The sequence below is a fragment of the Carettochelys insculpta genome, chromosome 2, assembly GCF_033958435.1.
Source record: "Carettochelys insculpta isolate YL-2023 chromosome 2, ASM3395843v1, whole genome shotgun sequence".
In the NCBI taxonomy this organism is placed as follows: domain Eukaryota; kingdom Metazoa; phylum Chordata; order Testudines; family Carettochelyidae; genus Carettochelys; species Carettochelys insculpta.
The window spans coordinates 144,666,490-144,683,091 of NC_134138.1; the positions used below are offsets into that span (position 1 = coordinate 144,666,490).

Consider the following 16,602-nt stretch of genomic DNA (forward strand, 5'->3'; position numbering starts at 1 on the left):
CACTCCTTATGCTGGGATGCTAGGAGGCCTGGACTGGCCCCTAGCAAAACACTGGAACCTGTCTACTCAGCATGACAACGCCAATAAATAGTTATGTGTAGGCACATGTCCCCACATCCTATGAAAACCTATTTCCAACAATGTTAATTCTGATTTACAGATGTGTAAAGTAAAAAAAAAAAAAAAAAATTCTTCTGGATGAGTTTTTACAATTTGATTTAAGACTATTTACTCTGTATAATTTGGTATGTGAGATTAATAGTTTGTGGTTAAAGTTTATAGAGCTTTAAATGTTTGTCTCAACAGCTACTGTCTCTAAATAATTAATGCCTCTGTAGTTTATCTCCCCTGTAATTTTCTGCAACTGTGAAAATTTAAATAGATAAAAATAATACAATGTACTTAAAACCTATAATTATGAGCTACTTTGAAAATTTAAACTGATTAAAATATAAAATCTTTTAAAATGCACATTGATATAACCTGTCAAATTAAAAAAATAACATAAAGTAAATTAAATTCTGACAATCCTAAATATAGGTCTCCTAATATTACAGTTGTGGACATTTCTCAGTGCAACATGAAACCAATTATTTCGGAAACTCCCAGCTCCATATCAACAGGCATTGCTATTTTAATTTCAGACTGTCTGGTCTTATTGTTTTCTATCGGTTTTTAGTTCTTCTAGTTTTATGTCTAGAAAACGGGGTGCATGAATATTCACTTCAGATTGAAGCAAGTTTTGTTCAGAGCCATAAAGTTTTGAGTAGTAATCAGTCTTGCAACTAACAGAGTTGGGAAGGAAAACAACAGCTCCATGCTTTGTAGGTTATTCTTCCTTTATCTTGGAATACTTGCATTTGTTTCCTTCTCCAGATGAAGAAGAAAATGAACATAGAGATCTTTACTTTTACTAAGGCTGAAAAATACACATGCTGTACTGCTTGTAGAGTATAAACCTAATACTGAAACAATAGTTTCGAAATATAAGAACTGAGACTTTTGTGATAACATAGATTTTTACCCCACTGTAACAGACTGCTTCTGTCATTCTTGCCAAAAAAAGAGTGATTTACTCTTTGTAGAAAGCATGTCCCATAGCCAAGGTGTGTGCTGTGTGTATTTGTGTGGATAAATATAAACCAGTAATTCATCCCAGAATGTATTTTCGAAAGTTTGCTAACAGAAGGTATTGTACTCCAATTACTTAATGGTCTCTTGAACTAGTATTTTGTCTTTTAATGGCCATCAGAACCTGCTTGTACAAATACTGAATGCCATTTTTAATTCTGGTTTCATTCTTTATGATCAGAAAAAGTATATGGTTTGCTAAAGTTTAGTATTGTCAGTATCCAGAGGTAATTGTGTTCTCTGATTTGCAGGCATGATGGGTCTGGTGTTGAGTGTTCTGAAATTCTGTTTTAGATTTGATAAAAATATTGTCCTAATATTTTTTCCAGAACATTATCAACTCTATGTTCCTGAATCAGCACAAATTGGATCACCAGTAGGCAAAATCAAGGCAAATGATGCAGATGCTGGCTCTAATGCAGATATGAAGTACACAATCATAAATGGTGATGGCTCTGGAGTATTTTCCATATCCACTGACAAAGAAACACGGGAAGGAATTATTTCACTGAAGAAGGTAGGAAAATGGCTTTGAAAATGATGCTTCTGTGAGCATCATTAAAATGTTAGTGAAGTCTGCACATGTTTTAATTTGTAAACCTAATGGAGCACATCAATGTGAATATGTTTCCATCGAAAACTTTTAATTCTGTGTGGGAAATGCAGAATGAGAAGAAGATGAAGAAAAACCTGAAGGCAACAATTAATTAAATATCTGGTGCTTCTAGAATCACCTGCACTCAATATTCAATAATAGCCAAATAGACTAAATTAGATTAAACCATGTGCAATTGTTTTTGAAGGTTTCCCATTTAGTGGCTATACTGCTCATGAGACATTATGGATTAAAAAATCTAAACACAGTCAGCCAGCAACAGTATAGTTGCTCCAGATGGCTTGAATTCTCGTCATGAATGAGAGCTGGGACAGGGTTGCGCAGTTTTAACCAAGAAAAGAGAAAGCAGTTTTTGAGCTTTAGAACATGCAAAAGCCCATGGAATACAGCTAAAGAGATTCAAACCTGAAAACAGTACATTTGGCAGAGTCCTTTTGTAGGAGAGTCACAGAATGGATGGAGGAAGGTGTCCCCTGGGAAATACTCCAAAACTATGTAAGTAAAGAAAACTGTATAAGTAGACATGTCAGGGAGTTTATTATTCATTTTTAAGGGCTGAGAACTGGCTTTGCATCTATTGTGTTTTGTAAACACTGTAACTAAGTCTCTTCACCCAGGGATTACAATTTCTACGATACACCAGTCTATTAAGTATGCTTGCAAATTTGTCTTTTGTTTTGTTTAATAAAGTAGCTTTTCTTTGTTATATGCTGTGCTGAAATCCGGATTGTGTGTGGTGGGACAGAGTTCTCAAGCCTGCATGCTTAGTTCAGCCAGCTCGCTATCAGAGATCAATATTTCTTTGTTTACCTCTGCTTGGGGAAAGGAATTCAGGGCACTCACAGAAAAGAGATTCCCAAGTTATTTCTTTCATTTAAAGGGTTTTTTTGGACTTGGGTGATGGCAGCTACTGACTGTCTCAGAACTAAGTGAAAACGGGTAGATTTTTCTCTGTGGGAGGTTCAGAGGCAGAGTCTTTTATTAGACAAGCCAACCCGCATTACCTGCATTCAGAATGCCAGGGTGGAGAATCAGCCACAACAATCCTGACTTAGAAAATTCATCTATGGCAATGAGAAATTTAATGCTAGTGAAGTCTGCATGCGTGTTTTAATTTGTAAACCTAATGGAGCACATCAATGTGAATATGTTTCCATCAAAAACTTTTAATTCTGTGCGGGAAATGAAGAAAGAGAAGATGGGGAAAAATCTGAAGGCAACAATTAGTTAAATATCTGGTGCTTCTAGAATCACCTGCACTCAATATTCAATAATATGCTCATGGCACCGTCAGTCTGATTCACGATACCAGTTGCACTCATGGCATTTGACCTCGATCCCACTCTACACATGGCCACTCCTGTTCAAAAGTCTCCATGGCAGAGAGCTCTGATTTCAGCCTTCTTGGAGTGCTTGCTCATATCTATTCGAGTTAGTTGTGCGAGCACTGCATGCCCAACTGTCAGAAGGTTTTACCCTAGCTCCTACCTATCAGGTATGACCCTGCTGACCCAACTGCCCTTCCATTGTTTCTTATCGTTCGTGAGGGCTATTGGAACTTTGGCAAAGTACTCATTGCTATGCCGTGAGTCTCTAGAACTTTCTTGTGTAAGTGCTGCAAATAGTTCTTTAGCATAGCCATTGCTTTCAGCTAGTTAGTGTTAGGCAGCCAGTGGGTGAGGAAGGGTTTCTCTTCTCCTCCCATGTCCCCTCTGGGGGATTGGGGCAGGAAAAAGTCCCAGAGCTTCAAACAGTGCAGCTCCTGCTTGAAGTCCATGCCAAAAAGCAACCCCTATGATTCCTGTCTTCGTTATTTGGGGGAAATACATCAAACTGGTAAGTACAGAATCTGCAGCAGTTTTAAGCCCTGAACTCATAAAGAACGTCTTTTGATTCCATCAGCTACTCATGGAGTCAGCACTTCAACCTCCATGGCAAGACTCCGCAGCCGGTTCTTTGGTGTGTAGAGTGCTGTCCTCTACTCTGGACCTGGCACTGAAAAAGGACGCGTCCCAGCAGTAGTGTTCCTCAAAGCCTCCACCATGGCACTACTCTTACACTCTGGTGTGTACCTCCAAGATGCCCAAGTCATTAGCCCTGGCTCTTTTGACCCCTTTGTCTTCACTGCAGGCAGCAGCCAACTACCCCAGTGCCCATGATCCTAATGTCCCAGTGTCACGCTCACTGAGCCCAATCCTCCAGGACTCCTCAAGAGGAGAACCAGTACTGGTTGCCCTTCATCAACACGTGACACGTACATTAAAATTATACAATCCCTAGTGCAGACTGAGGCTTCTGTCCCTCAACATATCTCTGGGGCAAGCCTGCTGTACTCGCCATGCCTGTTCTGGCACAAGTGCCTGGCCTCTTGGAGTTGTGACATCGCTCTGAGTTCAGACCTGACAGCTTATGGCATTGTCAGTCTGATTCACAGTACCAGTTGCATTCATGGCATTTGACCTCGAGGCCACTCTACACATGGCCTCTCCTGTTCCAGGGTCTCCATGGTAGACAGCTCTGATTTCAGCCCTTTGACAAACTCTGCCCACCATAGCAACATGTCTCTCAAGGCCTGCACTCGTCTCGATGTCATTCCAGTTTGGGTTCTCTCACTTGTCATCTTGGTCCCAGAATCCAATCACTTTGGCCCCATGCAGTGGCAGGCTTGGACATGCTTCAGCATTGCTCCAGCTGCGCCGGCAGATCCCACTCTCCATGCTGGTCTGGCTCTACACACCGGTTTCCCTGTGGATCTGGCTCTTGATGCCCACCTTCTGCAACGCATCAAATTTTACCTCATTGGCACCCAACACTTGACACACCGATCCAATTACTAATGCCTATCTTCGTCTCAGCACCAGAGCCACTCTCAATGTTGGTCTGCATCTTGACATCAGCCCCCCATCTTAGCACGGTCCACCTCTTAATGCTGTGTTTCAGCAAAATCCAGTCTCCATCCCTCCCATCACTTGAGGGATGGAGCACAAATACTTTACAGTTATGACTCTTGGGCCTCTCTCCTTAAATTTAAGGACTCACTGTGTGAGTTGGGGGAGGAGTTCTTTGCTATTCTGCGGGAAGGTAAACTGCTGTCCCTGTACCAGTCATGAGGCTTCCTTGGATTTGGGGGATGCAGTGGCCCGACTACTGTTTCAGGCATTGCCATGCATTGAGTGGCCTGGTCACAAACATCTGGTCTCCTGCTGGAGGTCCAGGAAACTATGCGGGATGTCCCTTTTGATGGAGTGGTGCCATTTGCGGAACAAACTAATTTCCACCTCCATAATCTCAAGAACTCAGGAACACCATGACGTCCTTGGGCATGCATATATCAGCTACGCAGTGGAAGCTGTTTAAGCCACAGCCCCAGCTGAGGCCTTTCCACCATTGTGTGAACTCAAACTTCCACTGCTGTACGCCCCACTACTCCCACCTTAACCCTTCCCATCATCAGTCTGGGGCCAACCACAGCCAGTCCAAGCCCTCCTCCAGAGCCAAGCACTCATCTTGATAGCACACCTGAGACTGGAGTACAAATGATACCAGATCCTTCCCTTCTGTTTCTCAACAGGCTTTGTCCTTCCCTCCCAAACAGGTCAGCCAGCACATCTGCAGGACTGTCGCATCAGGCTATGCCATCCCTTTATGTCCCCCCCCACCTTCAGGTCCCCGCCGCCTGGCCCTCATCAGGGACACTTCTCACAAGCAGCTCCTCCTCCAGGAGCTACAATCACCTCTGACCCTGGGGGATGGTGGAGGAGGTTCTTCCTCAGTAAGGGGACTGAGGGTTCTAGTTCCATTATTTCCCATTCCCAATGGAAAAGGCAGGGGGAGCTGTGGCCTATGTAGGAACTCAGGGAGCTCAACAAGTTTGTTGTTTCCCACAAGTTCTATATGGTCTTTCTAGGAGCCAATATTTCCTCCCTGGATCTGGGGGACTGGGACACTGCTCTTGACTTAAAAACACATATTTGCATATTATTATCTAACCTTCCTATCAGCACTGCATTTTATTGTGGGCCACCCAAAACTTTGCAGCCCTTCGCTTTCGGTTTTCCATCGCCCACTGAGTGTTCATCAAGTGCATGGCAGTGGTGGTAGCCTTCCTCTACTGCAACAGCATTCAGGTCTACTCTATGTGGACAACTGGCTCCTGCAAGGCTGTTTTTATCACTGGGTGCAGACCCAGGTGGCTTCCACCATGGAATCTCTGGTCAGGCTGGGACTCTTGCTTAGTCCGGCAAACTTTAAGGCTGTGTCTACATGTACCCCTTATTCTAGAAGGGGCATGGATGTGAGCAGCCCGGAAGATGATAATGAGGCACAGATGTATATTTCCTGTGCCTCATAGTATATGTCCACATGATTTGGAGCCCAGAAGAAGCTTTTCCAGACTCCAAAATACTTATACAGCTACATGGCCTGTGGGGATCTTCCGGAAGAAAACCCTCCTTCCAGAAGCCCTTTCTTCCTCAAAATTTTGAGGGTTTCCTTCCAGAAGATCCCCGTGGGCTGTGCATCTGCATTTGTGTTTTGAAATCCGGAAGAACTTCTTCTGAACTCCAAATCACATGGTCATATGGTAATAATATGTGGGAAATTTACACCCGTGCCTTATTAGCATCTTCCCGGCTACTCATTACCAGGCCGCTTCCAGAAGAAGTGGCATGTGTAGACATAGCCTATATGTTGAGTCAGAATTATCAGGGTGGTTCTCGAAATGCCTGCACCTTGATGGCATCTTCACAACCATCATTTCCAGGTTCTTGCTCAGCGTCTATGCTCCCTGTCCAAGTTTCTAGTCATCGCATAGTTCCCTATTCCAGGCTACGCCTTCACCCTCTCCAGGTATGGTTGGCATTGGTATATGAGTCAGCTGGGACAGCATGGACATGGTTGTCGTGGTGCTGCAACCTTTCTCCAACACCTTCCACTGGTGGCTAAGTCCCCAAAAATGATTGGCATGATGATTGGCATTCTCTTACACACACACACACACACACACACACACAGAGGCTACCATGTCTTTGGTAAGGGACACATCTGCTTTGGGCTGGGCAGCCCAACAGTGCTTCTCACCACTCAGGCAATGAAGTCACCAGAGGAGTTATAGAATCATAGAATCATGGGGCTGGAAGGGACCTCAAGAGCTCATCTAGTGCAGCCTCCTGCTTCAACCAGGATCAACCCCAACGAAGTCATTCCAGCCAGTGCCTTGTCAAGCTGGGACTTAAAAACCTCCTAGGGATGGAGAATCCACCACCTCTATAGGCAACACATTCCAGTGCTTCACCACCCTCCTGGTAAAGTAGTTTTTGCTAATATCCAACCTACACCTCTCCCTCTGTAACTTCAGACCATTTCTCCTTGTTCTGCCATCTGTCACCACTGAGAACAAAGTCTCTCCATACTCTTTAGAACACCTCATCAGGAAGTTGAAGGCTGCTATTAAATCACCCCTCAGACTTCTCTTCTGTAAACTAAATAAGCCCAACTCCCTCAGCCTCTCCTCATAGGTCATGTGCTCGAGCCCCTTTAGCATTTTTGTTGCCCTCCACCGAACCTGCTCCAGCACATCCACATCCTTTTTATACTGGGGGGCCCAAAACGGGACACAATATTCCAGATGTGGCCTCACCAGTGCTGAATAGAGGGGAATAACCACTCCTCTAGATCTGCTCGCAATTCTCCTCCTAATGCACCCCAATATGCCGTTAGCCTTCTTGGCTGCAAGGGCACACTGTTTACTCCTATCCAGCCTTTCATCCACCATAACCCCTAGGTCCCTTTCCACTGTATTACTGCTTAGCCAATCAGTCCCCAGCCTATAACAATGCTTGGGATTCTTCCACCCCAAGTGAGAGGAAAAGCCCCTGCAACAGGGGAGAGCCCAGTACTACTCCCCTTCCACTCACAGGCTCTGTCTACACAAGGGGAAAACTTTGATATGGCCACATGAATGGCCAAATCAGAGAATACTAATGAGGTGCTGAAATGAATATTCAGCACCTTATTAGCATGCTGCTGGCCGCGGCACTTCAAAAGCACTCCGGTTCGCTTGCAAGCGGCTTGTCTACATGGGGGTCCTTTTCTAAAGGACCCTGCAAATATCAAAATTCCCTTATTCAGCTCATAAGGGGATTTCAATGTTTGCAAGGTCCTTTCGGAAAGGACCCCCGTGTAGACAAGCCACGCATGAGGGAACCGCAGCACACGGCCGGCAGCATGCTAATGAGGTGCTGAATATTCATTTCAGCACCTCATTAGCATTCTCCAATTTGGCCATTAGCATGGCCATTTCAAAGTTTTCCCCTAGTGTAGATATAGCCACAGAAGATGGAGTCAGAGGTGAGACTGCTAACCTGCTCTGCATCCCTATGTTACTGATATTGCCCAACTGCTGCAAAGCTCGGATGAATTCTTGCCTCTCCTGAAGACTCATTGAGAATTTGAAATGGAGTACACCTTGCAAAACATTTCCCGAAGTAAGGAGAGCTCGTTCTGTTACGTCTGTTAAACTACAGTAGAGAAAAGTAAGGAAAACTCTTTCTCCATTTGAACACGTACTTCTATTGTCTGTCCTTTCATTCCATATCCTTGCCATCCACCAAGTGCAGTTCCCACGTCAATTCCAGCTATGTTTGGCCTGGATGCCTCCCGGCAACACAGGAACAAGGTGGATAATGTCAGTTGATACCACCATAGGATCACAAGTTCTGTACACAGTAACTTCTGCATCATTGTCCAGACAAATTTGCAGAAACAACACTTCCTTCATTTCCAGCTTCTGAGACTGCAGATATCCTGGCAGTAAGAAGAAATAAGAACAAACTGTTGACTTCTCATGATTATAAGCACTTAACCATAGTCCTAATCTAAAAGTAGATTTAAAAGATTTTATGACACCTCCAACATTTTATTTTACAGTATGTACAAGTAATTTGTATGAGTTATGAAATTTTGCAATAAAAATGTGTGGGATTTTTTAAAAATGGTTCCTACGTCTATCCAAATCATGTCACATTTTGATTCATTTGTTTACAGTGTGGGGGTAGTATCTGCCATGTAATGCAACATATGTCTCTGTATATTAAGAATGACAACTGATGCAGACTCATAAGTAAATTATGCCCTTATTCACATTCTTGCAATCCCAGTAAAATCAGTAACAGAGAGGGAGCCATGCTAATCTATACACTATCAAAACAAAAAGCAGTCAAGTAGCACTTTAAAGAATAGCAAAATAGTTTATTAGGTGAGCTTTCGTGGGACAGACCCAATTCTTCAGAGCATAGCCTTACCAGAACAGACTCAATATTTAGGGCACAGAGAACCAAAAACAGTAATCAAGGAGGACAAATCAGAAAAAAAATGATCAAGGTGAGCAAATAAGAGCGTGGAGGGGTGGGGGGGAAGGTCAAGAATTATATTAAGCCAAGTATGCAGACGAGCCCCTATAGGCCACGTCTACACGTGCACGCTACTTCGAAGTAGTGGCGCCAACTTCGAAATAGCGCCCGTCACACCTACACGTGTTGGGCGCTATTTCGAAGTTGAAATCGACATTAGGCGGTGAGACGTCGAAGTCGCTAACCCCATGAGGGGATGGGAATAGCGCCCTACTTCGACGTTCAACGTCGAAGTAGGGACTGTGTAGTCGTTGCGTGTCCTGCAACATCAAAATTGTGGGGTCCGCCATGGTGGCCATCAGCTGAGGGGTTGAGAGACGCTCTCTCCCCAGCCCCTGCGGGGCTCTATGGTCATCGTGTGCAGCAGCCCAGGGTTTCTGGCTGCTGCTGCCGCAGCTGGGGATCCATGCTGCAGGCACAGGGTCTGCAACCAGTTGTCGGCTCTGTGTATCTTGTGTTGTTTAGTGCAACTGTGTCTGGGAGGGGCCCTTTAAGGGAGCGGCTTGCTGTTGAGTCCGCCCTGTGACCTTATTTCGATGTGGGCTACTTTGGCGTGTAGACATTCCCTCGCTGCGCCTATTTCGATGTGGTGCTGCGTAACGTCGATGTTGAACGTCGACGTTGCCAGCCCTGGAGGACGTGTAGACGTTATTCATCGAAATAGCTTATTTCGATGTCGCTACATCGAAATAAGCTATTTCGATGTAGCGTGCACGTGTAGACGTAGCCATAGTGACTCAGAAAGTTCCCATCCTGGTTTAAACCACGTGTTAATGTCACAGTATGTTGACATGAAAACATGCAGAGAAAATGAGGAAATTGCAATGTTATAAATCAGTAGTTCAGCCACATTAAAATCTGATTTAACATAGTTTATAACTGAAGTGCTGCAGTTCGGAATAGTGCTCATTGTCACACTATTTTGTTTTAGGGTATGACTAATGTTCAAATAACCAGTCCTTGTATTACTATGCAAAATAACAAGTGATGTGAGTCAATTGCACATTCTGACATCAAACAGCATTCTTTTGCTAAGCCAATATAATGGATTGCATCACCTCAGTTTCAATGATTCAGAAAATTCCTGGCATCCCATATCTCCTGTATTGCTCCAGAGACATCACAATTTCTCCAGTGGCCATGTATATATATTTGAAAAGCATCCTTCTGATATATTTTTATTGTTTGGTCAGTTCAAGATCAATATTTTTAACAAGCACTTTGAATACATTCTAAAACTGATACTGTATTCCTGTGATGACAGTTCAGGGAATGGAAAGTGATTTCATATAATCTTTCTACTTGTTTAATCACTGCCAACATTTTACTTTGAATAGCTTGTCTCCACTAAGATCAGAATCAGTTTTGTTCAGCAACTAAAGTTGCAATACATTCTCTGTAAGAATTTTCCTATCTTTTTGCTTTTGTGTAGAATAACGTGTATCATGAGCCCATAGAAAAGTCACAAGTAAATATAGCTACTAAATCTGTTCAAAATTTCTCTTCAAAGTCATGTGAAATATAGCATGCTTGAAATTTTGAGATGAAACTTCCCTGAGATTCACTCAAGGCTCTTGGGCAAAGCTGGTACATGAGCACAGTGCATATATGCTTGCATCATACAGAATGTGTTCACTTTGCCTCTAGATAATATGGGCAAATCTCTACGAGTCTGGTATTGTACTGTATCAACTGAAAGGTAACCAGAGGCATTCCCAAGGTTGTTTACTATTACTGCCTTTCCCCAGTGGTGTGCCCAAAATTTTTTCAGAAAATTGTGATCATACAGCCCTTTTGTCTTATGTACAGATGGTAAATGTGAACATGTAAAATTGTTTAAGAAAACTTTATTAAGAAACATCATGGTTACTACAGCAATCCTTCCAAAGAAGTTCCTCTGGAAGATCTCTTCTGCAAAAACTTGTTTAGAAAGGTTGCATCCACACACAAAAAAGTGAACCAAAAAAAATCAATCTGCTCTTGTGATAGAGAGTGTCCACACAGCCCCCAACTCTTTCAAAAGAATGGTCCAGGGATTGAAAAATCCAGTGCCATGAGGACTTCTCTTTGGAAAAAGTGCCCCCCCCCCCACTGGGCGTTTACACACTTTTTCTTTTTTGAAGGAATCTTTCTGAAAAAGGCACTCTTCCTCATCTGGGAGAGGAAGAGGGCAGCTGGAAAATGTGCTGCATTCTTCCAATTTAACATTGAAAGAATGCATTTTGTGTGTGGGTGCGCCACAGGATTTTTGAAAAAAGCCCCAGCTTTTTCAGAAAAACTCACTCGTGTAGACGTAGCTCAAGTGATCACAGAATTTGAGACCAACTTCTGCATCAGCAATTTCCATGGAGATACTCTAGATCAGTGGTTTCCAAACTTTTCAGCATCACGCCCCCTTTTTGATTTTTGAGAAACTTTCATGGCCCCATCTCTTCTTTACCATCATCCAACCCCCCTTTAGCAAAAAATTAAATTCGTAATCTAAAATAAACACAAAATCTTGGTATAAAAATGTTGTTTAACATTAATAAGTACAAATAGTTTTTCTTGGACCCTTGTGGGTGCCTGGTGCAGCCCCAGCTGCCTGAGCCCTGTGCCAGCTGCTGGAACTGCCCGTGCCAGCTGCCTGCCCACCTGAGACCTATGCTGCCAGAGCCGCCCATCCAAGCTGACCGAGCCCCGCACTGCTGGGCCCAGCCGCCCGTCTGCCAGCTTGAGCCTCCCAAGCCCCACAAGCCCTACAAGCTGGCCACCTGACCCCCATGAGCCCCCGTGCGCAAGTCCCTCCCCTCCCCCAAAGCAAGGCACCCCCAGTTCCCCACTCACTCCATCCCCCTCCTGCAAGCCAGGCACCTCCAGCCCCCATCTAACCCCATCCTTCTCCACCTCCCCCACCCTCCCCAACCCACACTCACTCCCCTTTGCAAGAGGCAGCCAGCTCCATGTGGGTCTTTGCTGGCTGCCTGCTTTTTATAGAAGCTGCGCCATGTTGCCCGCATAAAATGGCAGGGGCTGAGAGCCAGAAGCAAATGCCAGCTTTTTCTTTGGTTGGGGGGAATGATGGGGGGGCTAGGTCCCCTCGTGCCCCCCTACCCCCCAGAATTTCTTTATGCCCCCTCAGTTTCGGAAACCATGCTCTAGATAATCAGACAGGTCACTGAAGGAAAAATGTAGTCCTGTGCCATAATATTTGTGCACTAGAGGGCAGAACTAAGATTGTATATGCAATCTTAAATTTCATGTTTTCTGACTTTGAATGTATAGCTGCAATGTTAGCATTTCATTAATTTAATTCAATTTTTATCTATGATTCTAGGGGCAAGTGAATGTAAAAATAAGCGGAATGTACATTTAGAATTTTTTTCATGCATTCTGTCCAAGGCCAAACTTCTACAGTATTATTTTGTAGCCTCATAAACCCAAATGAGCTAATGTAGGCCTGCTGTAGTTGGCTTACTGCTGTGTAGATATGCTCTAATTCTCCTCCTAACAAAACTGAAAGAAATGTAAACAAAAGCACAACAAGCTAATGTCACGTCTTTCTTTTTCCAACAGCCTCTCAACTATGAAAAAAAGAAATCGTATACTCTTAATATAGAAGGAGCAAATACACACCTTGATTTCCGCTTTTCACACTTGGGACCATTTAAAGATGTAACTATGTTGAAGATCATTGTTGGGGATGTGGATGAGCCTCCACTTTTCTCTATGCCTTCCTATGTCATGGAAGTTTATGAAAATACGAAGATTGGGACTGTTGTTGGTACAGTAGCAGCACAAGATCCCGACAGTGCTAACAGCTTAGTAAGGTACAGAAAATCCAAGCGGTACTGAATTGAAGTCTGGGTATGAAAGGATTAAAGAGATCTGGAATGTCTTTCCTATTAGCCTATAATGGAAAAAAATGGATGAGAATTTTATTCCCAACATGTAATTTTTACATACTGTAATTATTAGCCCTTTAATTTGTTTGGGCTAACATTAGCCATTGACCTGAACAGAACTAAGTGTGAAATTCGTGCTGACACAATCTTTCTCCAGACAGTCCATTGAGCAGGAAAGATTTACTGTTCATGCCTGACATATCCAGTAAGGTGGTGCCACCTGCAGTCCTACCCTCCAACCAATGTAGCCAGCCCACTTTCTGGTCAGGCCTGTCGTTCTGGGTTCTAAACACAATCTTTGGGGTTTCTGTGTTTGCACAGGGAGGAAGCAGTCGCTGCACTTTCCAAAATGGAGGAAATTATACTGTGACAAGCGCTTATGCTGGGTATCAAGGAGGATCCTCCCTCCTTCCCCACCTTGGGCATGTAGTGATTTTATTTAAAAAGTATAATCTAACACGTCTAATAAACTAATACAACCTAATAATACAATTTTAATATTCTTAGTTACACCATTCTAATATTTTTCATTCATATCAAAGTAGAAGAGAACTTTGGTTACATAATCTGTCCTGTTGCCTTGCTAACATTGTTAGAGCCAGACCTCGCACGTTTGCTACTGGACATAGTACGTGGAAAGATAATTTGTTCTATTGCTGTTTGTCTCAACAGTGAGTGGGTACAAGATCAGATGCTGAATTTATAAATTAAATATATACATAACATTTTAGTGAAAAAAAATTCAAATAGTCTTCAGACTGGAAATTATTTCTAGAAACAGTTTTAGAGGGGAGGTTGTTTTTTTTTTAAAATAAATTAGCAGATTTATCTGGCATTGCTCTGGTCCTTAACTCAATTATTAAAAAAGAAAAGGATATTTTATTTTAATCTTTATTTAAATATAGTCTTATTTTTATGAAGTTAATTTTTATTTGGGATTTCTTAAAAAAGAGATTATTAACATTTTCCATTTAATATTTTAATTTTTTTAAGTGTGGGTTTTTCACGCCTATAAACATGTTCATTTACGTTTGAACAGAAAAGGGCTACAGTAAATTTGGTTTCCAATAACATTTTTTTCTAGTTTCCAAACTTTAATCATTGATTCATCTAAACAGAGGTCTACTCCAGATTTCTTTGTTTTATCTCTTTTCTGTAAGTTTTATTGAGAAGCAATCTTATTCCAGGTTCATACGGTTTTTCCAGATCATCTTAGTTTACTATTTCTCAGTATTTGCTCAGTTAAGTCTATTTTGAGGACTGTACTTGATTTGGTGATTCTTTTTCGTATGGTTTTCTGAAAAGCAAATCCATTCTATGCACATCCTGTTTTCCTGGCACAACCAAATATTTACAGTTCTTTAAGTTATGTTAAGAGGAAACTGTATACCAAAGTTGGTGTGCCATTTAGGAGGAGTTTTCAAAACTTAAGCATTGAATTATCTGTGCCAAAACAGAGAACTACTCCAGACTTATCTGATTTAACTCTTTTCCATAAGGTTTAATGAGAAGCAATCCTAGTCTGAGTTCATCCTGTTTTCCTGGCACAACCAAACACGTGCGTTGCTTTAAGCTGTAATTAGAAAAAGCTCTATTTGTTAGTCCTATCTCGTACTGTTTAGAAGGAGTTCTTGATCCCACAAACTCACTAAAATATATAATAGATTCTGTGATATTGTCATAAAGGTATGACAATAATGCTACAATTTATAATACAGCTGGTTTAGAAAGACATCGAGATCTGAACTGTAGAAGCTGGATCAAAATTCCATATACTGCCTATTACAGGCCATGCCACAGCACTGGGGCTGAACACTCGTATACCCAGGTGCAGGGGATATGAATCTGAAGCATTCTAAAATCCTAGGTGTTTGGATTCAGCCAACATAGAGAAAGGGAGGATTACTGGTTACATCTCAAATTTTGGCATGGTCTGTTCCTGGGTTACAGCAAAGTTACTCTGCATGTTTTAAGACATGATGAAGAATAAACTGGTGGTTATTTTTTTTACTTTAGATGTGTGGTTCTTTGCGAACAAAAGGTATAATAATGTGTAGATAGACCAAGATCTTGTACTAAAACTAACTCAGATATGACTCTATGGCTTAGTTGCCTCATTCTTTTTATGAACTAATTGTAAATCCTTTATGTAACTATAGGAGAAAGTAAATGGAAAGCAGCCTTTCCAAGGTTAGACATGCACAAACTTTAATTAAAGCTTACTATATGAATATAGAGGACAAAGTAACATTTGAATGTTATAAGCTACTAGTTTTTATGATTCTGAAATCTGTTTCTGTGCTGATTCTCGAAGACTCATTGGCTGTGTCTACACATGCACAGTCATCTGGAAGAGGATCTTTTAGAATCTCTCTTCTGGATGATCCTTTTCCGGAAGATTGCGTCTACACGTGCGCGGATGCTCTTCTGGAAGAACAGGGCAGGAAATGCCATGGACAGGGTCACATGGGCAGAGAGCTCTTCCAGGGCCCCCAGCCACACAGCATGTTAAAGGTCCCCTCCCCAACTGCCCCTCCCTGCACAAGCTGCTGAGGTCTGCCCTGCTGCTCACAGCCAGGCTCAACCTGTTCCTGACCTTGCAAATTGGCAGGCATGGACCCACAGCAGCGGCATCTCCACAGGGTTGCCTTGGCCAGGATGCTGGCTGTTCTCCTGGCCACCCTCCTCGGCCTACTGGGGTGATGCAGACCCAGGCCAGAGGGTTCTGACCCACTACAACCCCTGCCAGGCCCCCCACAGGTCGTCCTGCACATCTGGACCCATGCCAACAACACCCACTGGTAGGACAGGGTGGTCATGGGCGAGTGGGACAATGCACGCTGGCTGCAGGATCTCCAGATGAAGAAGGAGATCTTTCTGGGGATCTGCAGCTGGTTCACCCCCATCCTTCGATGGCACATGGATGCAGGCATCCCTGATTGTTGAGAAGTGCATGGCCTTCACAATCTGAAAGCTGGCCAACCTGGACAGCTACCGGTCCATCAGGCAGAAATTTGGGGCAGGCAAGTCCACTACCTGGGCTGTCATACTCCAGGTAAGCCATATACTGGGCCCCAGCCTGCCTTGGGGAGTGAGGAGGGAGCTGTCAGGCAAAGAGGACCCTGGGAGCCTGGGAAAGGAGGGCTTGGACTGGGGCGGCAGGGAGGCCTAGCCACAGGGGACCCTGATGCCCCACCCATGTACAGGGCTGCTGCCAGATGGGCACTCTGCCAGGGCCACACCCACAGGCATGCTTCCTCTCTGTCCCCTACAGGTTGAGAGAGCCATCAGTGAAGTGCTGGTGCAGAGGCTTTGCACACAGGGGACCTCAATGCGATCATCGAGGGTTTCACCAAGCTTGGGTTCTCCCAGTGCTTCAGGTTGATGGACAGGATGCATATCCCCATCAGGGCGCTGGACCACAGCGACGGATGAGATCTGAACCACAAGAGCTACCACTCAATCATGCTCCAGGTGGTGGTGGACTCTTGGGCCCAGTTCACTGATACCCTATGTGGGCTGGCCAGGCCAGGCACACAATGCCTGCATTTTCCAAAATTCT

The 16,602-nt window shown here is 43.5% G+C and overlaps 1 protein-coding gene across 9 annotated transcripts in view; it reads left to right on the top strand.

Annotated features, from left to right (window-relative positions):
• The window catches only part of CDH18 (cadherin 18), a 1,028,199-nt gene that overhangs the window by 908,265 nt on the left and 103,332 nt on the right, over window positions 1-16,602 (top strand). For all 9 annotated transcript variants that reach the window (XM_074987814.1, XM_074987813.1, XM_074987811.1 and 6 more), the window contains 2 exons: window positions 1,461-1,648; window positions 12,712-12,965. In XM_074987814.1, coding sequence (XP_074843915.1) covers window positions 1,461-1,648; window positions 12,712-12,965 — 442 coding nt within the window. The remainder of the gene's footprint in view (window positions 1-1,460; window positions 1,649-12,711; window positions 12,966-16,602) is intronic.